The 27894-nt window shown below is 50.2% G+C and overlaps 1 protein-coding gene across 1 annotated transcript in view; it reads left to right on the top strand.

The window, feature by feature from the left end:
• fat3b (FAT atypical cadherin 3b) overlaps positions 1-27894 on the top strand; it is a 333323-nt gene that overhangs the window by 223484 nt on the left and 81945 nt on the right. Inside the window, 1 exon segment of the mRNA XM_031809102.1 lies at positions 22031-22395. Coding sequence (XP_031664962.1) covers positions 22031-22395 — 365 coding nt within the window.

Raw genomic sequence — 27894 nt, 5'->3', positions numbered from 1 at the left:
AGAGACCTGGAGGAGGTTACAGTGAGATTAGTAGGAGAACAGAGACCTGGAGGAGGTTACAGTGAGACTAGTAGGAGAACAGAGACCTGGAGTGGGTCAGCAGTGAGATTAGTAGGAGAACAGAGACCTGGAGGGGGTTACAGTGAGATTAGTAGGAGAACAGAGACCTGGAGGAGGGTTACAGTGAGATTAGTAGGAGAACAGAGACCTGGAGGGGGGGGTTACAGTGAGATTAGTAGGAGAACAGAGACCTGGAGGAGGGTTACAGTGAGATTAGTAGGAGAACAGAGACCTGGAGGGGGTTACAGTGAGATTAGTAGGAGAACAGAGACCTGGAGGGGGGTTGCAGTGAGATTAGTAGGAGAACAGAGACCTGGAGGGGGTTACAGTGAGATTAGTAGGAGAACAGAGACCTGGAGGAGGGTTGCAGTGAGATTATTAGGAGAACAGATACCTGGAGGGGGTTACAGTGAGATTAGTAGGATAACAGAGACCTGGAGGGGGTTGCAGTGAGATTAGTAGGAGAACAGAGACCTGGAGGAGGTTGTAGTGAGATTAGTAGGAGAACAGAGACCTGGAGGAGGGTTGCAGTGAGATAGTAGGAGAACAGAGACCTGGAGGAGGGTTGCAGTGAGATTAGTAGGAGAACAGAGACCTGGAGGAGGTTTGCAGTGAGATTAGTAGGAGAACAGAGACCTGGAGGGGGTTACAGTGAGATTAGTAGGAGAACAGAGACCTGGAGGGGGGGGGAGTAACAGTGAGATTAGTAGGAGAAACAGAGACCTGGAGGGGGTTACAGTAAGACTAGTAGGAGAACAGAGACCTGTAGGGGGGGGGGGGGTACAGTGAGATTAGTAGGAGAACAGAGACCTGGAGGGGGTTACAGTGAGATTAGTAGGAGAACAGAGACCTGGAGGGGGTTACAGTGAGATTAGTAGGAGAACAGAGACCTGGAGGAGGGTTACAGTGAATTAGTAGGAGAAACAGAGACCTGGAGGAGGAGGGTACAGTGATATTAGAAGGGGAACAGAGACATGGAGGGGGTTACGTGAGATTAGTAGGAGAACAGAGACCTGGAGGGGGGGGTTACAGTGAGATTAGTAGGAGAACAGAGACCTGGAGGAGGGTTACAGTGAGATTAGTAGGAGAACAGAGACCTGGAGGGGGTTACAGTGAGATTTGTAGGAGAACAGAGACCTGAGGGGGGTTGCAGTGAGATAGTAGGAGAACAGAGACCTGGAGGGGGTTACAGTGAGATTAGTAGGAGAACAGAGACCTGGAGGAGGGTTGCAGTGAGAGTAGTAGGAGAACAGAGACCCTGGAGGGGGTTGCAGTGAGATTAGTAGGAGGAACAGAGACCTGGAGGAGGTTACAGTGAGATTAGTGGGAGAACAGAGACCTGGAGGAGGGTTGCAGTGAGATTAGTAGGAGAACAGAGACCTGGAGGAGGTTGTAGTGAGATTAGTAGGAGAACAGAGACCTGGAGGAGGGTTGCAGTGAGATTAGTAGGAGAACAGAGACCTGGAGGAGGGTTGCAGTGAGATTAGTAGGAGAAACAGAGACCTGGAGGAGGTTGGCAGTGAGATTAGTAGGAGAACAGAGACCTGGAGGGGGTTACAGTGAGATAGTAGGAGAACAGAGACCTGGAGGGGGGGGGGGTACAGTGAGATTAGTAGGAGAACAGAGACCTGGAGGTGGTTACAGTAAGACTAGTAGGAGAACAGAGACCTGGGAGGGGGGGGGTACAGTGAGATAGTAGGAGAACAGAGACCTGGAGGGGGGTGGGGTTACAGTGAGATTAGTAGGAGATCAGAGACCTGGAGGAGGTTACAGTGAGATTGTAGGAGAACAGAGACCTGGAGGGTGGGGGGGTGTGGGGGGGTTACAGTGAGATAGTAGGAGAAGAACAGAGACCTGGAGGGGGGGGGGGGTACAGTGATATATAGTAGGGAGCAGAGACATGGAGGGGGTTACGGTGAGATTAGTAGGAGAACAGAGACCTGGAGGAGGGTTACAGTGAGATTAGTAGGAGAACAGAGACCTGGAGGGGTTACAGTGAGATTAGTAGGAGAACAGAGACCTGGAGGGGGGTCCACAGTGAGATTAGTAGGAGAACAGCGACTGGAGGGGGTACAGTGAGATTAGTAAGAGAACAGAGACCCTGGAGGAGGGTTTACAGTGAGATTAGTAGGAGAACACAGGACTGGAGGAGGTACAGTGAGATTTAGTAGGAGAACAGAGACCTGGAGGGGGGGGGGTTTACAGTGAGATTAGTAGGAGAACAGAGACCTGGAGGAGGTTACAGTGAGATTAGTAGGAGAACAGAGACCTGGAAGGGGGTTACAGTGAGATTAGGTAGGAGAACAGAGACCTGGAGGGGGTTACAGTGAGATTAGTAGGAGAACAGAGACCTGGAGGAGGGTTGCAGTGAGATTAGTAGGAGAACAAGAGACCTGGCAGGGGGTTACAGTGAGATTAGTAGGAGAACAGAGACCTGGAGGAGGTTACAGTGAGATTAGTAGGAGAACAGAGACCTGGAGGAGGTTACAGTGAGACTAGTAGGAGAACAGAGACCTGGAGGGGGTCACAGTGAGATTAGTAGAGAACAGAGACCTGGAGGGGGTTACAGTGAGATTAGTAGGAGAACAGAGACCTGGAGGAGGGTTACAGTGAGATTAGTAGGAGAACAGAGACCTGGAGGGTGGGGGGTATACAGTTGAGATTAGTAGGAGAACAGAGACCTGGAGGAGGGTTACAGTAGATTAGTAGGAGAACGAGACCTGGAGGGGGTTACAGTGAGATTAGTAGGAGAACAGAGACCTGGAGGGGGGTTGCAGTGAGATTAGTAGGAGAACAGAGACCTGAGGGGGTTACCGTGAGATTAGTAGGAGAACAAAACCTGGAGGAGGGTTGCAGTGAGATTATTAGGAGAACAGATACCTGGAGGGGGTTACAGTGAGATTAGTAGGATAACAGAGACCTGGAGGGGGTTTGAAGTGAGATTAGTAGGAGAACAGAGACCTGGAGGAGGTGTAGTGAGATTAGTAGGAGAACAGAGACCTGGAGGAGGGTTGCAGTGAGATTAGTAGGAGAACAGAGACCTGGAGGAGGGTTGCAGTGAGATTAGTAGGAGAACAGAGACCTGGAGGAGGTTGCAGTGAGATTAGTAGGAGAACATAGACCTGGAGGGGTTACAGTGAGATTAGTAGGAGAACAGAGACCTGGAGGGGGGGGGGTACAGTTGATGATTAGTAGGAGAACAGAGACCTGGAGGGGGTTACAGTGACGATAGTAGGAGAACACGAGACCTGGAGGGGGGGGGTACAGTGAGATTAGTAGGAGAAACAGAGACCTGGAGGAGGGGTTACAGTGAGATTAGTAGGAGAACAGACAATGGAGGGGGTTACAGTGAGATTAGTAGGAGAACAGAGACCTGGAGGGGGTTGCAGTGAGATTAGTAGGATAAAGAGACCTGGAGGAGGGTACAGTGAGATTAGTAGGGAGAACAGAGGACCTGGAGGAGGGTGGCAGTGAGATTAGTAGGGAGAAACAGAGACCTGGAGGGGGATTGCAGTGAGGATGTGGAGTAGGAGAACAAGACCTGGAGGAGGTTACAGTTGAGATTAGTAGGAGGAACAGAGACCTGGAGGAGGGTTGCAGTGAGATAGGAGAACAGAGACCTGGAGGAGGTTGGTAGTGAGATTAGTAGGGATAACAGAGACCTGGAGGAGGGTTGCAGTGAGATTAGTAGGAGAACAGAGACCTGGAGGAGGTTACAGTGAGATTAGTAGGAGAACAGAGACCTGGAGGAGGTTGTAGTGAAGATTTAGTAGGAGAACAGAGACCTGGAGGAGGGTTGCAGTGAGATTAGTAGGAGAACAGTAGACCTGGAGGAGGGTTGCAGTGAGATAGTAGGAGAACATAGACCTGGAGGAGGTGTGCAGTGGATTAGTAGGAGAACAGAGACCTGGAGGGGGTTACAGTGAGATTAGTAGGAGAACAGAGACCTGGAGGGGGGGGGGTACAGTGAGATTAGTAGGAGAACAGAGACCTGGAGGTGGTTACAGTAGACTAGTAGGAGAACAGAGACCTGAGGGGGGGGGGGTACAGTGAGATTAGTAGGAGAACAGAGACCTGGAGGGGGGTGGGGTTACCGTGAGATTAGTAGGAGATCAGAGACCTGGAGGAGGTTACAGTGAGATCAGTAGGAGAACAGAGACCTGGAGGAGGGTTACAGTGAGATTAGTAGAGAACAGAGACCTGGAGGGGGTTACAGTGAGATTTGTAGGAGAACCGAGACCTGGAGGGGGGTTGCAGTTGAGATTAGTAGGGAGAACAGAGACCTGGAGGGGGTTACAGTGAGATTAGTAGGAGAACAGAGACCTGGAGGAGGGTTGCAGTGAGATTAGTAGGAGAACAGAGACCTGGAGGGGGGTTGCAGTGAGATTAGTAGGAGAACAGAGACCTGGAGGAGGTTACAGTGAGATTAGTAGGAGAACAGAGACCTGGAGGAGGGTTGCAGTGAGATTAGTAGGAGAACAGAGACCTGGAGGAGGTTGTAGTGAGATTAGTAGGAGAACAGAGACCTGGAGGAGGGTTGCAGTGAGATTAGTAGGAGAACAGAGACCTGGAGAGGTAGGATTGTAGGAGAACAGAGACCTGGAGGGGGTTGTAGTGAGATTAGTAGGAGAACAGAGACCTGGAGGAGGTTGCAGTGAGTACAGTGAGATTAGTAGGAGAACAGAGACCTGGAGGAGGGTTGCAGTGAGATTAGTAGGAGAACAGAGACCTGGAGGAGGTTGCAGTGAGATTAGTAGGAGAACAGAGACCTGGAGGGGGTTACAGTGAGATTAGTAGGAGAACAGAGACCTGGAGGGGGGGGTTACAGTGAGATTAGTAGGAGAACAGAGACCTGGAGGGGGTTACAGTGAGATAGTAGGAGAACAGAGACCTGGAGGGGGGGGGGGGTACAGTGAGATTAGTAGGAGAACAGAGACCTGGAGGGGGGGGGGTTACAGTGAGATTAGTAGGAGAACAGAGACCTGGAGGGGTTACAGTGAGATTAGTAGGAGAACAGAGACCTGGAGGGGGGGGGGGGGGGTTTACAGTGAGATTAGTAGGAGAACAGAGACCTGGAGGGGGGGGGGGGTACAGTGATATTAGTAGGGGAACAGAGACATGGAGGGGGTTACGGTGAGATTAGTAGGAGAACAGAGACCTGGAGGAGGGTTACAGTGAGATTAGTAGGAGAACAGAGACCTGGAGGGGGTTACAGTGAGATTAGTAGGAGAACAGAGACCTGGAGGGGTCACAGTGAGATTAGTAGGAGAACAGAGACCTGGAGGGGGTTACAGTGAGATTAGTAAGAGAACAGAGACCTGGAGGAGGTTACGTGAGAATTAGTAGGAGAACCAGACCTGGAGGAGGTTTACAGTGAGATTAGTAGGAGAACGAGACCTGGAGGGGGGGGTTACAGTGAGATTAGTAGAGAACAGAGACCTGGAGGAGGTTACAGTGAGATTAGTAGGAGAACAGAGACCTGGAGGGGGTTACCTTGAGATTAGTAGGAGAACAGAGACCTGGAGGGGGTTACAGTGAGATTAGTAGGAGAACAGAGACCTGGAGGAGGGTTGCAGTGAGATTAGTAGGAAGACAGAGACCTGGAGGGGGTTACAGTGAGATTAGTAGGAGAACAGAGACCTGGAGGAGGTTACAGTGAGATTAGTAGGAGAACAGAGACCTGGAGGGGGATACAGTGAGATTAGTAGGAGAACAGAGACCTGGAGGGGGTTACAGTGAGATTAGTAGGAGAACAGAGACCTGGAGGGGGTTACAGTGAGATTAGTAGGAGAACAGAGACCTGGAGGGGGTTACAGTGAGATTAGTAGGAGAACAGAGACCTGGAGGGGGGGGTTACAGTGAGATTAGTAGGAGAACAGAGACCTGGAGGGGGTTACAGTGAGATTAGTAGGAGAACAGAGACCTGGAGGGGGTTACAGTGAGATTAGTAGGAGAACAGAGACCTGGAGGGGGGTTGCAGTGAGATTAGTAGGAGAACAGAGACCTGGAGGGGGTTACAGTGAGATTAGTAGGAGAACAGAGACCTGGAGGAGGGTTACAGTGAGATTAGTAGGAGAACAGAGACCTGGAGGGGGTTACAGCAGTTGAGATTAGTAGTGAGACAGAGACCTGGAGGAGGTTGTAGTGAGATTAGTAGGAGAACAGAGACCTGGAGGAGGGTTGCAGTGAGATTAGTAGGAGAACAGAGACCTGGAGGAGGGTTGCAGTGAGATTAGTAGGAGAACAGAGACCTGGAGGAGGTTGCAGTGAGATTAGTAGGAGAACAGAGACCTGGAGGGGGTTACAGTGAGATTAGTAGGAGAACAGAGACCTGAGGGGGGGGGGAGTACAGTGAGATTAGTAGAGAACAGAGACCTGGAGGGGGTTACAGTAGACTAGTAGGAGAACAGAGACCTGTAGGGTGGGGGGGGGGTACAGTGAGATTAGTAGGATAACAGAGAACCTGGAGGGGGTTACAGTGAGATTAGTAGGAGAACAGAGACCTGAGGGGGTTACAGTGAGATTAGTAGGAGAACAGAGACCTGGAGGAGGGTTACAGTGAAATTAGTAGGAGAACAGAGACCTGGAGGAGGGGTACAGTGATATTAGAAGGGGAACAGAGACACGGAGGGGGTTACAGTGAGATTAGTAGGTGAACAGAGACCTGGAGGGGGGGGGTTACAGTGAGATTAGTAGGAGAACAGAGACCTGGAGGAGGTTACAGTGAGATTAGTAGGAGAACAGAGACCTGGAGGGGTTACAGTGAGATTTGTAGGAGAACAGAGACCTGGAGGGGGGTTGCAGTGAGATTAGTAGGAGAACAGAGACCTGGAGGGGGTTACAGTGAGATTAGTAGGAGAACAGAGACCTGGGAGGAGGGTTGCAGTGAGATTAGTAGGAGAACAGAGACCTGGAGGGGGTTGCAGTGAGATTAGTAGGAGAACAGAGACCTGGAGGAGGTTACAGTGAGATTAGTAGGAGAACAGAGACCTGGAGGAGGGTTGCAGTGAGATTAGTAGGAGAACAGAGACCTGGAGGAGGTTGTAGTGAGATTAGTAGGAGAACAGAGACCTGGAGGGGGTTGCAGTGAGATTAGTAGGAGAACAGAGACCTGGAGGGGGTTACAGTGAGATTAGTAGGAGAACAGAGACCTGGAGGGGGTTACAGTGAGATTAGTAGGAGAACAGAGACCTGGAGGGGGTTACAGTGAGATTAGTAGGAGAACAGAGACCTGGAGGGGGGGGGGGGTACAGTGGGAACAGAGATTACAGTGAGGAGAAGAGGAGAACAGAGAGGGGGGGGGGGGGTACAGTGATTAGTAGGGGAGAACAGAGACCTGGAGGGGGTTACGGTGAGATTAGTAGGAGAACAGAGACCTGGAGGGGGTTACAGTGAGATTAGTAGGAGAACAGAGACCTGGAGGGGGTTACAGTGAGATTAGTAGGAGAACAGAGACCTGGAGGGGGTCACAGTGAATTAGTAGGAGAACAGAGACCTGGAGGGTTTACAGTGAGATTAGTAGGAGAACAGAGACCTGGAGGAGGTTACAGTGAGATTAGTAGGAGAAACAGAGACCTGGAGGGGGTTACAGTGAGATTAGTAGGAGAACAGAGACCTGGAGGGGGGGGGGTTACAGTGAGATTAGTAGGAGAACAGAGACCTGGAGGGGTTACAGTGAGATTAGTAGGAGAACAGAGACCTGGAGGGGGTTACAGTGAGATTAGTAGGAGAACAGAGACCTGGAGGGGGTTACAGTGAGATTAGTAGGAGAACAGAGACCTGGAGGGGGGTTGCAGTGAGATTAGTAGGAGAACAGAGACCTGGAGGGGGTTACAGTGAGATTAGTAGGAGAACAGAGACCTGGAGGGGGTTACAGTGAGATTAGTAGGAGAACAGAGACCTGGAGGGGGTTACAGTGAGATTAGTAGGAGAACAGAGACCTGGAGGGGGTTACAGTGAGATTAGTAGGAGAACAGAGACCTGGAGGGGGTTACAGTGAGATTAGTAGGAGAACAGAGACCTGGAGGGGGTTACAGTGAGATTAGTAGGAGAACAGAGACCTGGAGGGGGGGGTTACAGTGAGATTAGTAGGAGAACAGAGACCTGGAGGGGGTTACAGTGAGATTAGTAGGAGAACAGAGACCTGGAGGGGGTTACAGTGAGATTAGTAGGAGAACAGAGACCTGGAGGGGGTTGCAGTGAGATTAGTAGGAGAACAGAGACCTGGAGGGGGTTACAGTGAGATTAGTAGGAGAACAGAGACCTGGAGGGGGTTACAGTGAGATTAGTAGGAGAACAGAGACCTGGAGGGGGTTACAGTGAGATTAGTAGGGAACAGAGACCTGGAGGGGGTTGCAGTGAGATTAGTAGGAGAACAGAGACCTGGAGGGTGTTGTAGTGAGATTAGTAGGAGAACAGAGACCTGGAGGGGGTTACAGTGAGATTAGTAGGAGAACAGAGACCTGGAGGGGGTTGCAGTGAGATTAGTAGGAGAACAGAGACCTGGAGGGGGGTTACAGTGAGATTAGTAGGAGAACAGAGACCTGGAGGGGGTTACAGTGAGATTAGTAGGAGAACAGAGACCTGGAGGGGTTACAGTGAGATTAGTAGGAGAACAGAGACCTGGAGGGGGTTACAGTGAGATTAGTAGGAGAACAGAGACCTGGAGGGGGGGTTACAGTGAGATTAGTAGGAGAACAGAGACCTGGAGGGGGTTACAGTGAGATTAGTAGGAGAACAGAGACCTGGAGGGGGGGGTTACAGTGAGATTAGTAGGAGAACAGAGACCTGGAGGGGGTTACAGTGAGATTAGTAGGAGAACAGAGACCTGGAGGGGGTTACAGTGAGATTAGTAGGAGAACAGAGACCTGGAGGGGGGTTACAGTGAGATTAGTAGGAGAACAGAGACCTGGAGGGGGTTACAGTGAGATTAGTAGGAGAACAGAGACCTGGAGGGGGTTACAGTGAGATTAGTAGGAGAACAGAGACCTGGAGGGGGGTTGCAGTGAGATTAGTAGGAGAACAGAGACCTGGAGGGGTTTACAGTGAGATTAGTAGGAGAACAGAGACCTGGAGGGGGTTACAGTGAGATTAGTAGGAGAACAGAGACCTGGAGGAGGTTGTAGTGAGATTAGTAGGAGAACAGAGACCTGGAGGGGGTTACAGTGAGATTAGTAGGAGAACAGAGACCTGGAGGGGGTTACAGTGAGATTAGTAGGAGAACAGAGACCTGGAGGGGGGTTACAGTGAGATTAGTAGGAGAACAGAGACCTGGAGGGGGTTACAGTGAGATTAGTAGGAGAACAGAGACCTGGAGGGGGGGTTACAGTGAGATTAGTAGGAGAACAGAGACCTGGAGGGGGTTACAGTGAGATTAGTAGGAGAACAGAGACCTGGAGGGGGTTACAGTGAGATTAGTAGGAGAACAGAGACCTGGAGGGGGTTACAGTGAGATTAGTAGGAGAACAGAGACCTGGAGGGGGTTACAGTGAGATTAGTAGGAGAACAGAGACCTGGAGGGGGTTACAGTGAGATTAGTAGGAGAACAGAGACCTGGAGGGGGTTACAGTGAGATTAGTAGGAGAACAGAGACCTGGAGGGGGTTACAGTGAGATTAGTAGGAGAACAGAGACCTGGAGGGGGGTTACAGTGAGATTAGTAGGAGAACAGAGACCTGGAGGGGGTTACAGTGAGATTAGTAGGAGAACAGAGACCTGGAGGGGGTTACAGTGAGATTAGTAGGAGAACAGAGACCTGGAGGGGGTTACAGTGAGATTAGTAGGAGAACAGAGACCTGGAGGGGGTTACAGTGAGATTAGTAGGAGAACAGAGACCTGGAGGGGGTTACAGTGAGATTAGTAGGAGAACAGAGACCTGGAGGGGGGGGGGGGGGTACAGTGAGATTAGTAGGAGAACAGAGACCTGGAGGGGGTTACAGTGAGATTAGTAGGAGAACAGAGACCTGGAGGGGGGGGGGGGGGGTACAGTGAGATTAGTAGGAGAACAGAGACCTGGAGGGGGGGGGTTACAGTGAGATTAGTAGGAGAACAGAGACCTGGAGGGGGTTACAGTGAGATTAGTAGGAGAACAGAGACCTGGGGGGGGGGGTTACAGTGAGATTAGTAGGAGAACAGAGACCTGGAGGGGGGGGGGTTACAGTGAGATTAGTAGGAGAACAGAGACCTGGGGGGGTTACGGTGAGATTAGTAGGAGAACAGAGACCTGGAGGGGGTTACAGTGAGATTAGTAGGAGAACAGAGACCTGGAGGGGGTTACAGTGAGATTAGTAGGAGAACAGAGACCTGGAGGGGGTTACAGTGAGATTAGTAGGAGAACAGAGACCTGGAGGGGGTTACAGTGAGATTAGTAGGAGAACAGAGACCTGGAGGGGGTTACAGTGAGATTAGTAGGAGAACAGAGACCTGGAGGGGGTTACAGTGAGATTAGTAGGAGAACAGAGACCTGGAGGGGGGGGGGGGTTACAGTGAGATTAGTAGGAGAACAGAGACCTGGAGGGGGTTACAGTGAGATTAGTAGGAGAACAGAGACCTGGAGGGGGTTACAGTGAGATTAGTAGGAGAACAGAGACCTGGAGGGGGTTACAGTGAGATTAGTAGGAGAACAGAGACCTGGAGGAGGGGGGGGGTTACAGTGAGATTAGTAGGAGAACAGAGACCTGGAGGGGGGGGTTACAGTGAGATTAGTAGGAGAACAGAGACCTGGAGGGGAGGTTACAGTGAGATTAGTAGGAGAACAGAGACCTGGAGGAGGGTTACAGTGAGATTAGTAGGAGAACAGAGACCTGGAGGGGGGGTCACAGTGAGATTAGTAGGAGAACAGAGACCTGGAGGGGGTTACAGTGAGATTAGTAGGAGAACAGAGACCTGGAGGGGGTTACAGTGAGATTAGTAGGAGAACAGAGACCTGGAGGGGGGGGTTACAGTGAGATTAGTAGGAGAACAGAGACCTGGAGGGGGTTACAGTGAGATTAGTAGGAGAACAGAGACCTGGAGGGGGTTACAGTGAGATTAGTAGGAGAACAGAGACCTGGAGGGGGTTTACAGTGAGATTAGTAGGAGAACAGAGACCTGGAGGGGTACAGTGAGATTAGTAGGAGAACAGGAGAACAGAGACCTGGAGGGGGTTACAGTGAGATTAGTAGGAGAACAGAGACCTGGAGGGGGTTACAGTGAGATTAGTAGGAGAACAGAGACCTGGAGGGGGTTACAGTGAGATTAGTAGGAGAACAGAGACCTGGAGGGGGGTTACAGTGAGATTAGTAGGAGAACAGAGACCTGGAGGGGGTTACAGTGAGATTAGTAGGAGAACAGAGACCTGGAGGGGGTTACAGTGAGATTAGTAGGAGAACAGAGACCTGGAGGGGGTTGCAGTGAGATTAGTAGGAGAACAGAGACCTGGAGGGGGGTTACAGTGAGATTAGTAGGAGAACAGAGACCTGGAGGGGGGTTACAGTGAGATTAGTAGGAGAACAGAGACCTGGAGGGGGTTACAGTGAATAGTAGGAGGAGAACAGAGACCTGGAGGGGGGTACAGTGAGATTAGTAGGAGAACAGAGACCTGGAGGGGGTTACAGTGAGATTAGTAGGAGAACAGAGACCTGGAGGGGGGTACAGTGAGATTAGTAGGAGAACAGAGACCTGGAGGGGGTTACGTGAGATAGTAGGAGAACAGAGACCTGGAGGGGGTTACAGTGAGATTAGTAGGAGAACAGAGACCTGGAGGGGGGTTACAGTGAGATTAGTAGGAGAACAGAGACCTGGAGGGGGTTACAGTGAGATTAGTAGGAGAACAGAGACCTGGAGGGGTTTACAGTGAGATTAGTAGGAGAACAGAGACCTGGAAGGGGTTGCACAGTGAGATTAGTAGGAGAACAGAGACCTTGAGGGGGTTTACAGTGAGATTAGTAGGAGAACAGAGACCTGGAGGGGGTTACAGTGAGATTAGTAGGAGAACAGAGACCTGGAGGGGGTGTAGTGAGATTAGTAGGAGAACAGAGACCTGGAGGGGGGTTACAGTGAGATTAGTAGGAGAACAGAGACCTGGAGGGGGTTACAGTGAGATTAGTAGGAGAACAGAGACCTGGAGGGGGTTACAGTGAGATTAGTAGGAGAACAGAGACCTGGAGGGGGTTACAGTGAGATTAGTAGGAGAACAGAGACCTGGAGGGGGGTTACAGTGAGATTAGTAGGAGAACAGAGACCTGGAGGGGGTTACAGTGAGATTAGTAGGAGAACAGAGACCTGGAGGGGGTTACAGTGAGATTAGTAGGAGAACAGAGACCTGGAGGGGGTTACAGTGAGATTAGTAGGAGAACAGAGACCTGGAGGGGGTTACAGTGAGATTAGTAGGAGAACAGAGACCTGGGGGGGTTACAGTGAGATTAGTAGGAGAACAGAGACCTGGAGGGGGTTGTAGTGAGATTAGTAGGAGAACAGAGACCTGGAGGGGGTTACAGTGAGATTAGTAGGAGAACAGAGACCTGGAGGGGGTTACAGTGAGATTAGTAGGAGAACAGAGACCTGGAGGGGGTTACAGTGAGATTAGTAGGAGAACAGAGACCTGGAGGGGGGTTACAGTGAGATTAGTAGGAGAACAGAGACCTGGAGGGGGGGGGGTTACAGTGAGATTAGTAGGAGAACAGAGACCTGGAGGGGTTACAGTGAGATTAGTAGGAGAACAGAGACCTGGAGGGGGGGGGGGTTACAGTGAGATTAGTAGGAGAACAGAGACCTGGAGGGGGGGGGGGGTTACAGTGAGATTAGTAGGAGAACAGAGACCTGGAGGGGGTTACAGTGAGATTAGTAGGAGAACAGAGACCTGGAGGGGGGGGGGGGTGGGGGGGGTACAGTGAGATTAGTAGGAGAACAGAGACCTGGGGGGGGGGGGGGGTACGGGGGGGACAGTGAGATTAGTAGGAGAACAGAGACCTGGAGGGGGTTACAGTGAGATTAGTAGGAGAACAGAGACCTGGAGGGGGTTACAGTGAGATTAGTAGGAGAACAGAGACCTGGAGGGGGTTACAGTGAGATTAGTAGGAGAACAGAGACCTGGAGGGGGTTACAGTGAGATTAGTAGGAGAACAGAGACCTGGAGGAGGGTTACAGTGAGATTAGTAGGAGAACAGAGACCTGGAGGAGGTTACAGTGAGATTAGTAGGAGGAGAACAGAGACCTGGAGGGGGGGGGTTACAGTGATGATAGTAGGAGAACAGAGACCTGGAGGAGGTTACAGTGAGATTAGTAGGAGAACAGAGACCTGGAGGGGGTTACAGTGAGATTAGTAGGAGAACAGAGACCTGGAGGGGGTTACAGTGAGATTGGTAGGAGAAACAGAGACCTGAGGAGGGTTTGCAGTGAGATTAGTAGGAGAACAGAGACCTGGAGGGGGTTACAGTGAGATTAGTAGGAGAACAGAGACCTGGAGGAGGTTACAGTTGAGATTAGTAGGAGAACAGAGACCTGGAGGAAGGATACAGTGAGACTAGTAGGAGAACAGAGACCTGGAGGGGGTCACCGTGAGATTAGTAGGAGAACAGAGACTGGAGGGGGTTACCGTGAGATTAGTAGAAGAACAGAGACCTGGAGGAGGGTTACAGTCGGATTAGTAGGAGGAGAACAGAGACCTGGAGGGGGGGGGTTACAGTGAGATTAGTAGGAGAACAGAGACCTGGAGGAGGGTTACAGTGAGATATTAGTAGGAGAACAGAGACCTGGAGGGGGTTACAGTGAGATTAGTAGGAGAACAGAGACCTGGAGGGGGGTTTTGCAGTGAGATTAGTAGGAGAACAGAGACCTGGAGGGGGTTACAGTGAGATTAGTAGGAGAACAGAAACCTGGAGGAGGGTTTGCAGTGAGATTATTAGGAGAACAGATACCTGGAGGGGGTTACAGTGAGATTAGTAGGATAACAGAGACCTGGAGGGGGTTGCAGTGAGATTAGTAGGAGAACAGAGACCTGGAGGAGGTTGTAGTGAGATTAGTAGGAGAACAGAGACCTGGAGGAGGGTTTGCAGTGAGATTAGTAGGAGAACAGAGACCTGGAGGAGGGTTGCAGTGAGATTAGTAGGAGAACAGAGACCTGGAGGAGGTTGCAGTGAGATTAGTAGGAGAACAGAGACCTGGAGGGGGTTACAGTGAGATTAGTAGGAGAACAGAGACCTGGAGGGGGGGGGGGAGTACAGTGAGATTAGTAGGAGAACAGAGACCTGGAGGGGGTTACAGTAAGACTAGTAGGAGAACAGAGACCTGTAGGGGGGGGGGGGGGGTACAGTGAGATTAGTAGGAGAACAGAGACCTGGAGGGGGTTACAGTGAGATTAGTAGGAGAACAGAGACCTGGAGGGGGTTACAGTGAGATTAGTAGGAGAACAGAGACCTGGAGGAGGGTTACAGTGAAATTAGTAGGAGAACAGAGACCTGGAGGAGGGGGTACAGTGATATTAGAAGGGGAACAGAGAACGGAGGGGGTTACAGTGAGATTAGTAGGTGAACAGAGACCTGGAGGGGGGGGTTACAGTGAGATTAGTAGGAGAACAGAGACCTGGAGGAGGTTACAGTGAGATTAGTAGGAGAACAGAGACCTGGAGGGGGTTACAGTGAGATTTGTAGGAGAACAGAGACCTGGAGGGGGGTTACAGTGAGATTAGTAGGAGAACAGAGACCTGGAGGAGGGTTGCAGTGAGATTAGTAGGAGAACAGAGACCTGGAGGGGGTTGCAGTGAGATTAGTAGGAGAACAGAGACCTGGAGGAGGTTACAGTGAGATTAGTAGGAGAACAGAGACCTGGAGGAGGTTGCAGTGAGATTAGTAGGAGAACAGAGACCTGGAGGGGGTTACAGTGAGATTAGTAGGAGAACAGAGACCTGGAGGGGGGGGGGGGGTACAGTGAGATTAGTAGGAGAACAGAGACCTGGAGGTGGTTACAGTAAGACTAGTAGGAGAACAGAGACCTGGAGGGGGGGGGGGGGGTACAGTGAGATTAGTAGGAGAACAGAGACCTGGAGGGGGGTGGGGTTACAGTGAGATTAGTAGGAGATCAGAGACCTGGAGGAGGTTACAGTGAGATTAGTAGGAGAACAGAGACCTGGAGGGGGGGGGGGGGTTACAGTGAGATTAGTAGGAGAACAGAGACCTGGAGGGGGGGGGGGTACAGTGATATTAGTAGGGGAACAGAGACATGGAGGGGGTTACGGTGAGATTAGTAGGAGAACAGAGACCTGGAGGAGGGTTACAGTGAGATTAGTAGGAGAACAGAGACCTGGAGGGGGTTACAGTGAGATTAGTAGGAGAACAGAGACCTGGAGGGGGTCACAGTGAGATTAGTAGGAGAACAGAGACCTGGAGGGGGTTACAGTGAGATTAGTAGGAGAACAGAGACCTGGAGGAGGTTACAGTGAGATTAGTAGGAGAACACAGACCTGGAGGAGGTTACAGTGAGATTAGTAGGAGAACAGAGACCTGGAGGGGGGGGGGGTTACAGTGAGATTAGTAGGAGAACAGAGACCTGGAGGAGGTTACAGTGAGATTAGTAGGAGAACAGAGACCTGGAGGGGGTTACAGTGAGATTAGTAGGAGAACAGAGACCTGGAGGGGGTTACAGTGAGATTAGTAGGAGAACAGTGACCTGGAGGAGGGTTTGCAGTGAGATTAGTAGGAGAACAGAGACCTGGAGGGGGTTACAGTGAGATTAGTAGGAGAACAGAGACCTGGAGGAGGTTACAGTGAGATTAGTAGGAGAACAGAGACCTGGAGGAGGTTACAGTGAGACTAGTAGGAGAACAGAGACCTGGAGGGGGTCACAGTGAGATTAGTAGGAGAACAGAGACCTGGAGGGGGTTACAGTGAGATTAGTAGGAGAACAGAGACCTGGAGGAGGGTTACAGTGAGATTAGTAGGAGAACAGAGACCTGGAGGGGGGGGTTACAGTGAGATTAGTAGGAGAACAGAGACCTGGAGGAGGGTTACAGTGAGATTAGTAGGAGAACAGAGACCTGGAGGGGGTTACAGTGAGATTAGTAGGAGAACAGAGACCTGGAGGGGGGTTGCAGTGAGATTAGTAGGAGAACAGAGACCTGGAGGGGGTTACAGTGAGATTAGTAGGAGAACAGAGACCTGGAGGAGGGTTGCAGTGAGATTATTAGGAGAACAGATACCTGGAGGGGGTTACAGTGAGATTAGTAGGATAACAGAGACCTGGAGGGGGTTGCAGTGAGATTAGTAGGAGAACAGAGACCTGGAGGAGGTTGTAGTGAGATTAGTAGGAGAACAGAGACCTGGAGGAGGGTTTGCAGTGAGATTAGTAGGAGAACAGAGACCTGGAGGAGGGTTGCAGTGAGATTAGTAGGAGAACAGAGACCTGGAGGAGGTTGCAGTGAGATTAGTAGGAGAACAGAGACCTGGAGGGGGGTTACAGTGAGATTAGTAGGAGAACAGAGACCTGGAGGGGGTTACAGTGAGATTAGTAGGAGAACAGAGACCTGGAGGAGGGTTACAGTGAAATTAGTAGGAGAACAGAGACCTGGAGGAGGGGGTACAGTGATATTAGAAGGGGAACAGAGACATGGAGGGGGTTACAGTGAGATTAGTAGGAGAACAGAGACCTGGAGGGGGGGGTTACAGTGAGATTAGTAGGAGAACAGAGACCTGGAGGAGGGTTACAGTGAGATTAGTAGGAGAACAGAGACCTGGAGGGGGTTACAGTGAGATTTGTAGGAGAACAGAGACCTGGAGGGGGGTTGCAGTGAGATTAGTAGGAGAACAGAGACCTGGAGGGGGTTACAGTGAGATTAGTAGGAGAACAGAGACCTGGAGGAGGGTTGCAGTGAGATTAGTAGGAGAACAGAGACCTGGAAGGGGTTGCAGTGAGATTAGTAGGAGAACAGAGACCTGGAGGAGGTTACAGTGAGATTAGTAGGAGAACAGAGACCTGGAGGAGGGTTGCAGTGAGATTAGTAGGAGAACAGAGACCTGGAGGAGGTTGTAGTGAGATTAGTAGGAGAACAGAGACCTGGAGGGGGTTACAGTGAGATTAGTAGGAGAACAGAGACCTGGAGGAGGGTTGCAGTGAGATTAGTAGGAGAACAGAGACCTGGAGGGGGTTGCAGTGAGATTAGTAGGAGAACAGAGACCTGGAGGAGGTTACAGTGAGATTAGTAGGAGAACAGAGACCTGGAGGAGGGTTGCAGTGAGATTAGTAGGAGAACAGAGACCTGGAGGAGGTTACAGTGAGATTAGTAGGAGAACAGAGACCTGGAGGAGGGTTTGCAGTGAGATTAGTAGGAGAACAGAGACCTGGAGGAGGTTGCAGTGAGATTAGTAGGAGAACAGAGACCTGGAGGGGGTTACAGTGAGATTAGTAGGAGAACAGAGACCTGGAGGGGGGGGGGGTACAGTGAGATTAGTAGGAGAACAGAGACCTGGAGGTGGTTACAGTAAGACTAGTAGGAGAACAGAGACCTGGAGGGGGGGGGGGGTACAGTGAGATTAGTAGGAGAACAGAGACCTGGAGGGGGTTACAGTGAGATTAGTAGGAGAACAGAGACCTGGAGGGGGTTACAGTGAGATTAGTAGGAGAACAGAGACCTGGACGAGGGTTACAGTGAAATTAGTAGGAGAACAGAGACCTGGAGGAGGTTTACAGTGATATTAGTAGGGGAACAGAGACATGGAGGGGGTTACAGTGAGATTAGTAGGAGAACAGAGACCTGAAGGGGGTTACAGTGAGATTAGTAGGAGAACAGAGACCTGGAGGGGGTTACAGTGAGATTAGTAGGAGAACAGAGACCTGAAGGGGGTTACAGTGAGATTAGTAGGAGAACAGAGACCTGGAGGGGGTTACAGTGAGATTAGTAGGAGAACAGAGACCTGGAGGAGGTTGTAGTGAGATTAGTAGGAGAACAGAGACCTGGAGGAGGTTACAGTGAGATTAGTAGGAGAACAGAGACCTGGAGGGGGTTACAGTGAGATTAGTAGGAGAACAGAGACCTGGAGGGGGTTACAGTGAGATTAGTAGGAGAACAGAGACCTGGAGGAGGTTGCGGTGAGATTAGTAGGAGAACAGAGACCTGGAGGAGGTTGTAGTGAGATTAGTAGGAGAACAGAGACCTGGAGGAGGGTTGCAGTGAGATTAGTAGGAGAACAGAGACCTGGAGGAGGGTTGCAGTGAGATTAGTAGGAGAACAGAGACCTGGAGGAGGTTGCAGTGAGATTAGTAGGAGAACAGAGACCTGGAGGAGGTTGCAGTGAGATTAGTAGGAGAACAGAGACCTGGAGGGGGTTACAGTGAGATTAGTAGGAGAAGTTAGACCTGGAGGGGGGTTTGCAGTGAGATTAGTAGGAGAACAGAGACCTGGAGGGGGTTACAGTGAGATTAGTAGGAGAACAGAGACCTGGAGGAGGGTTGCAGTGAGATTATTAGGAGAACAGATACCTGGAGGGGGTTACAGTGAGATTAGTAGGATAACAGAGACCTGGAGGGGGTTGCAGTGAGATTAGTAGGAGAACAGAGACCTGGAGGAGGTTGTAGTGAGATTAGTAGGAGAACAGAGACCTGGAGGAGGGTTGCAGTGAGATTAGTAGGAGAACAGAGACCTGGAGGAGGGTTGCAGTGAGATTAGTAGGAGAACAGAGACCTGGAGGAGGTTGCAGTGAGATTAGTAGGAGAACAGAGACCTGGAGGGGGTTACAGTGAGATTAGTATGAGAACAGAGACCTGGAGGGGGGGGGAGTACAGTAAGACTAGTAGGAGAACAGAGACTTGTAGGGGGGGGGGGGGGGGTACAGTGAGATTAGTAGGAGAACAGAGACCTGGAGGGGGTTACAGTGAGATTAGTAGGAGAACAGAGACCTGGAGGGGGTTACAGTGAGATTAGTAGGAGAACAGAGACCTGGAGGAGGGTTACAGTGAAATTAGTAGGAGAACAGAGACCTGGAAGGGGTACAGTGATATTAGAAGGGGAACAGAGACATGGAGGGGGTTACAGTGAGATTAGTAGGAGAACAGAGACCTGGAGGGGGGGGTTACAGTGAGATTAGTAGGAGAACAGAGACCTGGAGGAGGGTTACAGTGAGATTAGTAGGAGAACAGAGACCTGGAGGGGGTTACAGTGAGATTTGTAGGAGAACAGAGACCTGGAGGGGGGTTGCAGTGAGATTAGTAGGAGAACAGAGACCTGGAGGGGGTTACAGTGAGATTAGTAGGAGAACAGAGACCTGGAGGAGGGTTGCAGTGAGATTAGTAGGAGAACAGAGACCTGGAGGGGGTTGCAGTGAGATTAGTAGGAGAACAGAGACCTGGAGGAGGTTACAGTGAGATTAGTAGGAGAACAGAGACCTGGAGGAGGGTTGCAGTGAGATTAGTAGGAGAACAGAGACCTGGAGGAGGTTTGTAGTGAGATTAGTAGGAGAACAGAGACCTGGAGGAGGGTTGCAGTGAGATTAGTAGGAGAACAGAGACCTGGAGGAGGGTTGCAGTGAGATTAGTAGGAGAACAGAGACCTGGAGGAGGTTGCAGTGAGATTAGTAGGAGAACAGAGACCTGGAGGGGGTTACAGTGAGATTAGTAGGAGAACAGAGACCTGGAGGGGGGGGGGGGTACAGTGAGATTAGTAGGAGAACAGAGACCTGGAGGTGGTTACAGTAAGACTAGTAGGAGAACAGAGACCTGGAGGGGGGGGGGGTACAGTGAGATTAGTAGGAGAACAGAGACCTGGAGGGGGTTACAGTGAGATTAGTAGGAGAACAGAGACCTGGAGGGCGTTACAGTGAGATTAGTAGGAGAACAGAGACCTGGACGAGGGTTACAGTGAAATTAGTAGGAGAACAGAGACCTGGAGGAGGTTTACAGTGATATTAGTAGGGGAACAGAGACATGGAGGGGGTTACAGTGAGATTAGTAGGAGAACAGAGACCTGAAGGGGGTTACAGTGAGATTAGTAGGAGAACAGAGACCTGGAGGGGGTTACAGTGAGATTAGTAGGAGAACAGAGACCTGGAGGGGGTTACAGTGAGATTAGTAGGAGAACAGAGACCTGGAGGAGGTTACAGTGAGATTAGTAGGAGAACAGAGACCTGGAGGAGGTTGTAGTGAGATTAGTAGGAGAACAGAGACCTGGAGGAGGTTACAGTGAGATTAGTAGGAGAACAGAGACCTGGAGGGGTTACAGTGAGATTAGTAGGAGAACAGAGACCTGGAGGGGGTTACAGTGAGATTAGTAGGAGAACAGAGACCTGGAGGAGGTTGCGGTGAGATTAGTAGGAGAACAGAGACCTGGAGGAGGTTGTAGTGAGATTAGTAGGAGAACAGAGACCCGGAGGAGGGTTGCAGTGAGATTAGTAGGAGAACAGAGACCTGGAGGAGGGTTGCAGTGAGATTAGTAGGAGAACAGAGACCTGGAGGAGGTTGCAGTGAGATTAGTAGGAGAACAGAGACCTGGAGGAGGTTGCAGTGAGATTAGTAGGAGAACAGAGACCTGGAGGGGGTTACAGTGAGATTAGTAGGAGAACAGAGACCTGGAGGGGGTTACAGTGAGATTAGTAGGAGAACAGAGACCTGGAGGAGGGTTGCAGTGAGATTAGTAGGAGAACAGAGAACTGGAGGAGATTGCAGTGAGATTAGTAGGAGAACAGAGACCTGGAGGAGGTTGCAGTGAGATTAGTAGGAGAACAAATATTTAAATTAGAAATGTAGGACAAGACACACATCACGACAAGAGAGACAACACTACATAAAGAGATACATACTAAGACAACAACACAGCACGGTAGTAACACAACATGACAACAACATGGTAGCAACACACCATGGTAGCAGCACAAAACATGGTAGAAACATTATTGGGTACAGTCAACAGCACAAAGGGCAAGAAGGTAGAGACAACAATACATTACGCAAAGCAGCTACAACTGTCAGTAAGAATGTCCATGATTGAGTCGTTGACTGAATAATAAAGATGAGGTAACCTTTACTCTTCTGCCTTGTGAGTGGGAGGGGGCTGGGAAAGTGGGAGGGGACTGGGAAAGTGGGAGGGGGCTGGGAAAGTGGAAGGGGACCGGGAAAGTGGGAGGGGACCGGGGAAGTGGGAGGGGACTGGGAAAGTGGGAGGGGACTGGGAAAGTGGGAGGGGACTGGGAAAGTGGGAGGGGACTGAGAAAGTGGGAGGGGACTGGGAAAGTGGGAGGGGACCGGGAAAAGATGAGGTCAAGCGTATTGCCTGCTTTAGGAGTGGGAGGGGACTGGAAAAAGTTGAGGTCAAGCGTATTGCCTGCCTTGTGAGTGGGAGGGGACTGGGAAAAGGTGAGGTCAAGCGTATTGCCTGCCTTGTGAGTGGGAGGGGACTGGGAAAAGGTGAGGTCAAGCGTATTGCCTGTCTTGTGTGTGGGAGGGGACTGGGAAAAGGTGAGGTCAAGCGTATTGCCTGCCATGTGTGTGGGAGGGGACTGGGAAAAGGTGAGGTCAAGCATATTGCCTGCCTTGTGTGTGGGAGGGGACTGGGAAAAGGTGAGGTCAAGCGTATTGCCTGTCTTGTGTGTGGGAGGGGACTGGGAAAAGGTGAGGTCAAGTATATTGCCTGTCTTGTGTGTGGGAGGGGACTGGGAAAAGGTGAGGTCAAGCATATTACCTGCCTTGTGAGTGGGAGGGGACTGGGAAAAGATGAGGTGAAAAGAGGCAAGGATGGGAAAGAGAGAGTTGGAAAGAAATTAATCGAAGGCAGACTTCAGGAGGTTGAAGAACGCTGAGCCATCGTCAAGGAAATAAGCTTACCAAGGTGTCAAGTTCATTGAGGAAGTCTCTAAGGGCTGGTGGGTGATAGATGACAACAACTGAAACAGGAAACCACTGAATGTAATGATATAAATACATCTGACCCAGGTCGGCTTGATGTGTCAGTGAATCAATAACAATAACGTTGAGCGTTTGAGGACCAATTTGACTACATATATCTCTTCCCCCAGGTGTTGGCGTTGGACAGTGACTCAGAGCGTAACTCGTTGGTTCGTTACCAGATCCTGTCAGACATCTACAACAGTACCGACTTCTTCCACATCGATAGCAGCAGCGGACTGATCCTCACCGCACGCACACTCGACTACGAAACCATGCAACAATACACCTTCATCATCAGGGCAACCGACAGCGGCGACCCTGCCCTGAGCAGCGAGGTCAATGTCATGGTTTTGGTTACAGACACCAACGACAACCCTCCTTCCTTCAGCCAATCGCTGTACGAAGTGTACTTAAGCGAGCTGGCCCCCAGGGGACAGTTTGTGACCTGCGTCCAAGCCTCTGACGCTGACAGCTGTGATGCAAATAGACTCAGGTATAAGGCTACAAAAAATATTACAATACAGTTGACCACCCAGCAAACAGGGGACGTCCTAAGGACGTCCAGGGGACTATGACACAATCCCCTGACGTTCTGAGGATGTCCAAACGACAAATTTGTTTGTTTGTAGGGTAGTTTGATAGGTATTTTGTCTTTCCAAATCTGTGGCGCAGGGACACCCAGGAGTATTAATACTACCAATCTGGGGCACAGGGACCGCCAGGAGTATTAATACTACCAATGTGGGGCACAGGGCCCCCAGGAGTATTAATACTACCAAGTGGGGGAGCAGGGACCCCCGGGAGTATTAATACTACCAATCTGGGGAGCAGGGACCCCCGGGAGTATTAATACGACCAGTTTGGGGAGCAGGTACCCCCGGGAGTATTAATACGACCAGTTTGGGGAGCAGGGACCCCCGGGAGTATTAATACGACGAGTTTGGGGAGCAGGGACCCCTGGGGGTATTACTACTATCAGTTTGGGGCGCAGGGACCCCCGGGGGTATTACTACTATCAGTTTGGGGCGCAGGGACCCCCGGGGTTATTACTACTATCAGTTTGGGGCGCAGGGACCCCTGGGAGTATTAATACTACCAATGAGGGGTGCAGGGACCCCCAGGATTATTAATCTGGTCTGTGTTCTCCTGGTCTGTGTTCTCCTGTTCTATCTCCCTCTGTGTCCTCCTGGTCTGGGTCCTCCTGGTCTGTCTCCTCCAGGTCTGTCTCCTCCTTGTCTGTGTCCTCCTGGTCTGTGTTCTCCTGGTCTATCTCCTACTGGTCTGTGTTCTCCTGGTCTGTGTCCTCCTGGTCTGTCTCCTCCTGGTCTGTCTCCTCATGGTCTGTGTTCTCCTGGTCTGTGTTATCCTGGTCTGTGTTCTCCTCGTCTGTGTCCTCCTGGTCTGTGTTCTCCTGGTCTGTGTCCTCCTGGTCTGTCTTCTCCTGGTCTGTGTTCTGGTCTATCTCCTCCTGGTCTGTGTTCTCCTGGTCTATCTCCTACTGGTCTGTGTCCTCCTGGTCTGTGTCCTCCTGGTCTGTCTCCTCCAGGTCTGTCTCCTCATGGTCTGTGTTCTCCTGGTCTGTGTTATCCTGGTCTGTGTTCTCCTCGTCTGTGTCCTCCTGGTCTGTGTTCTCCTGGTCTGTGTCCTCCTGGTCTGTGTCCTCCTGGTCTGTCTTCTCCTGGTCTGTGTTCTGGTCTATCTCCTCCTGGTCTGTGTCCTCCTGGTCTGTGTCCTCCTGGTCTGTCTTCTCCTGGTCTGTGTTCTGGTCTATCTCCTCCTGGTCTGTGTCCTCCTGGTCTGTGTTATCCTGGTCTGTGTTCTCCTCATCTGTGTCCTCCTGGTCTGTGTTCTCCTGGTCTGTGTCCTCCTGGTCTGTCTTCTCCTGGTCTGTGTTCTGGTCTATCTCCTCCTGGTCTGTGTCCTCCTGGTCTGTGTCCTCCTGGTCTGTCTTCTCCTGGTCTGTGTTCTGGTCTATCTCCTCCTGGTCTGTGTTATCCTGGTCTGTGTTCTCCTCGTCTGTGTCCTCCTGGTCTGTGTTCTCCTGCTCCTAATTGAATGAATACATCTCTTGATGCTCCTGGACACATTATCAGTGATGTAACCTGGGGTCATAGGGTGTTTTGGGTCTTATAACATCAGACGCCCTCGCCCAGGTTTCCCACCCGAGGTTGATCAGACACCGACTTGTGTCCAGGTGGCATTATGCTGCTTCCCATGGATCTCCTCTCTTGATCCAGGGGTATCTTGAGGCTTTTTCAGCTGCCTCGATGGTGCTGCCGATGGCTCTCCTCCTCTTCGCTCCATTGATGCCGGGTATGTTGGCGGCTCTGTAGAAGGATTGCCCAGCAAAACCTTCCACCTTCCAACCCTGCTTCCGGCAGTCAATGAGCAGTCCCTCGTATTTGCCATCATTGTCTCATATGCCTCCTCCAGACAAACTTTCCAAGGCACTGTCAGCTCCAGAATAATGATGGTCTTTGTGGACTCTGAGACCAAGGTGATGGTCTGGTCTCAGGGTTGTCTTGACAATATCAATCAACTGTATTTATAAAAACCCTTTTTTTTACATCAGCCGATGTCACAAAGTGCTGAGAATATTCTGTGTGAAGTCAAGCTGTTTCTCCAGGTCTGCTGTTACCTGACAGAGCAGTAGCTAGGATCCCTGCTGGTGGTTTGGATTCTAAGCCTGGCTTCTCTCCAGCTCGAACGACAGTGATTCCTGTGCAGATTGCTTCAGATTGCTTCTGATTCTAGTGCAGATTGCTTATTTCTTGTAGCCGATTGCTGTGCAGTGTATCTTGTCCAGTGGTCTTGAGAACCTTGTCCTGGCGCCAGCAATAACAGCCCCCTCCCAGAGCTTTAGGACAACAACCTAAAATGTGCTCCAGTGTCCCTGTCTTGGGGCGTAGCGGGCATGCACTTTCCCCACAGCAGAACAGGTTTGGTGAGCTGGGTAGGACATCATGCACTCCCTGGATCAGGAACTTAATGCGGTGTGGTTCTGCCTGCCAGAGGTCAGTCCACAAGACTTTCCTGTCCACCGCCTGCTCTCACCTCATCTAGTCTCACTTGCTGTCTCATTCCTCTCCTCTTCCACAGCTGTTATCACCTCCTCCTGAACCAACCTGCTTCTCTCCTTCCCCTTGGGAGTGTCGTAAAGAAGGTTCCCAGAGAAGGTTCCCAGACCGGCTCTTCCCTTAGTCAATGCTCCAACCAGAACACTGTGGTGCAGCCGAGACTCAGCCTGTAGCACGTCTTCCTCTGCTCTCTACTTCCACCCTGTATTGACCACTATCCTCCCTTAGCCCACCTTTGGGTCACTCCACTCCCTGTAATGTATCACTTCCCTGGCCCGAGTCACCTTGATCTTTCAGGGACTTCAGCAGCTGTTTGTTGCTGTTCCCATAGAGGGTGATGCTGCTCAGTCTCCTAGGCAATCCAAATCAAATCAAATCAAATCAAATTTTATTTGTCACATACACATGGTTAGCAGATGTTAATGCGAGTGTAGCGAAATGCTTGTGCTTCTAGTTCGACAATGCAGTAATAACCAACAAGTAATCTAACTAACAATTCCAAAAAAAACTACTGTCTTATACACAGTGTAAGGGGATAAGGAATATGTACATAAGGATATATGAATGAGTGATGGTACAGAGCAGCATAGGCAAGATACAGTAGATGATATCGAGTACAGTATAACATATGAGATGAGTATGTAAACAAAGTGGCATAGTTAAAGTGGCTAGTGATACATGTATTACATAAGGATGCAGTCGATGATATAGAGTACAGTATATACGTATGCATATGAGATGAATAATGTAGGGTAAGTAACATTATATAAGGTAGCATTGTTTAAAGTGGCTAGTGATATATTTACATCATTTCCCATCAATTCCCATTATTAAAGTGGCTGGAGTTGAGTCAGTGTCATTGACAGTGTGTTGGCAGCAGCCACTCAATGTTAGTGGTGGCTGTTTAACAGTCTGATGGCCTTGAGATAGAAGCTGTTTTTCAGTCTCTCGGTCCCAGCTTTGATGCACCTGTACTGACCTCGCCTTCTGGATGACAGCGGGGTGAACAGGCAGTGGCTCGGGTGGTTGATGTCCTTGATGATCTTTATGGCCTTCCTGTAGCATCGGGTGGTGTAGGTGTCCTGGAGGGCAGGTAGTTTGCCCCCGGTGATGCGTTGTGCAGACCTCACTACCCTCTGGAGAGCCTTACGGTTGAGGGCGGTGCAGTTGCCATACCAGGCGGTGATACAGCCCGCCAGGATGCTCTCGATTGTGCATCTGTAGAAGTTTGTGAGTGCTTTTGGTGACAACCCGAATTTCTTCAGCCTCCTGAGGTTGAAGAGGCGCTGCTGCGCCTTCTTCACGATGCTGTCTGTGTGAGTGGACCAGTTCAGTTTGTCTGTGATGTGTATGCCAAGGAACTTAAAACTTGCTACCCTCTCCACTACTGTTCCATCGATGTGGATAGGGGGGTGTTCCCTCTGCTGTTTCCTGAAGTCCACAATCTCCTTAGTCCAATCCCAGCCACCTTCAGAGATAGCTGTTGACCTTCCTCTCCAATTCCTTGAGGAAGACTGGAGACAGGAAAGTCGTAGATTAATAGACTATCCTCGGGAGGATGCCATGCTGATACAGCCACGCCTTGAACTTGCCAAACTTGCCAGACAGTCCTGACTGATCAACTGCTCTCAGCCAGCTCTCCAGTTCAAGTACTTTTGGGATGGCCTCCCTTTAGCACCGATGTGTTCGATGTAGCCATTCTTAGAGAGTAAATCTACAAGTCACCTCGCTACAATGCTGAAGAAAATCGTTCCTTCAACACTTAGCAATGTGATCCTGAACTGGCCGATTCTCTTGGACTCTTCTTCCTTTGAGATCCAAAATCTTTTGGCGAATCTCCACTGTTGTGGAATCAAATCTCAACCTTTCCTCTCCTCCAGATGACCTTCGGGATCTTCCAGAGCCGCTTGAGTAACAGAGGGCTGTACATGTAGACCTTGTACGCTTAAGAGAGCTATCCATAGCTCTCTTAAGGTTGGTCGTTACTCCTGACTGGCCTCCTTGTCCTGAATTCTTGAGGACTCTTCAGTTTGATCTTGTGGATTTTGACATGTCTCTAGTTCACCGTGATGTACGGTGTTCTGGCAGGCCTCTGCTCTACTGCCCCAAACCTTTCCACTACTATGCTGACTAAGAATGCAGTATCACTTTACTTGACCCCTAGGTCATAACACGTTATAACACTAGTCATAACCATATCATAATAACTCACCTGTTGTGAAATATATTGTTATTTTATGGTTGGTTATGAAACCTACATAAGAGTGTCAAAACTCAAATTTAGTCCGTTGTTGTAATGAATTCTTTAGTCATGTTTTTTTCCCCAGCATATTTTAAATAAGATGTAGAAAATGCACGTTATGACACTGTCATGAAGCATTATGACCATCCTAATCATATAAACCAGATAGGCCAATCACGTACGTGTCCTTATATCAGTCATCAGTCACATAGAGGGTGTCTTGTCCTGCTCCTGAAATCTGCTCCTACATCCATCCCAGTCATCAGTCACATAGAGGGTGTCTTGTGCTGCTCCTGAAATCTGCTCCTACATAGTAGAGTAATCTGCTCCTACATATCATCAGCAACAGAGCACTGGGGTAGCTGCATGTCTGACGTAAATGTACGCAATTACAATGAGACTTTAATATGGTCAACTTGAGAAATGTTTATATAACATAAACAAGTAGGCTATGGAGTAATTGAATGTTTTACCTTGTGTTGTAGGTTTTGTGAGTTGTGACACTCTTATGTAGGTATCATAACCAGCCATACAATAACTACTGTTGTAGGTTATGTGGGTTGTGACACTCTTATGTAGGTATCATAACCAGCCATACAATAACTACTGTTGTAGGTTATGTGGGTTGTGACACTCTTATGTAGGTATCATAACCAGCCATACAATAACTACT

This window comes from Oncorhynchus kisutch, linkage group LG29 (assembly GCF_002021735.2).
Source record: "Oncorhynchus kisutch isolate 150728-3 linkage group LG29, Okis_V2, whole genome shotgun sequence".
In the NCBI taxonomy this organism is placed as follows: Eukaryota; Metazoa; Chordata; class Actinopteri; order Salmoniformes; family Salmonidae; genus Oncorhynchus; species Oncorhynchus kisutch.
This window is presented reverse-complemented; position numbering and strand designations above follow the sequence as displayed.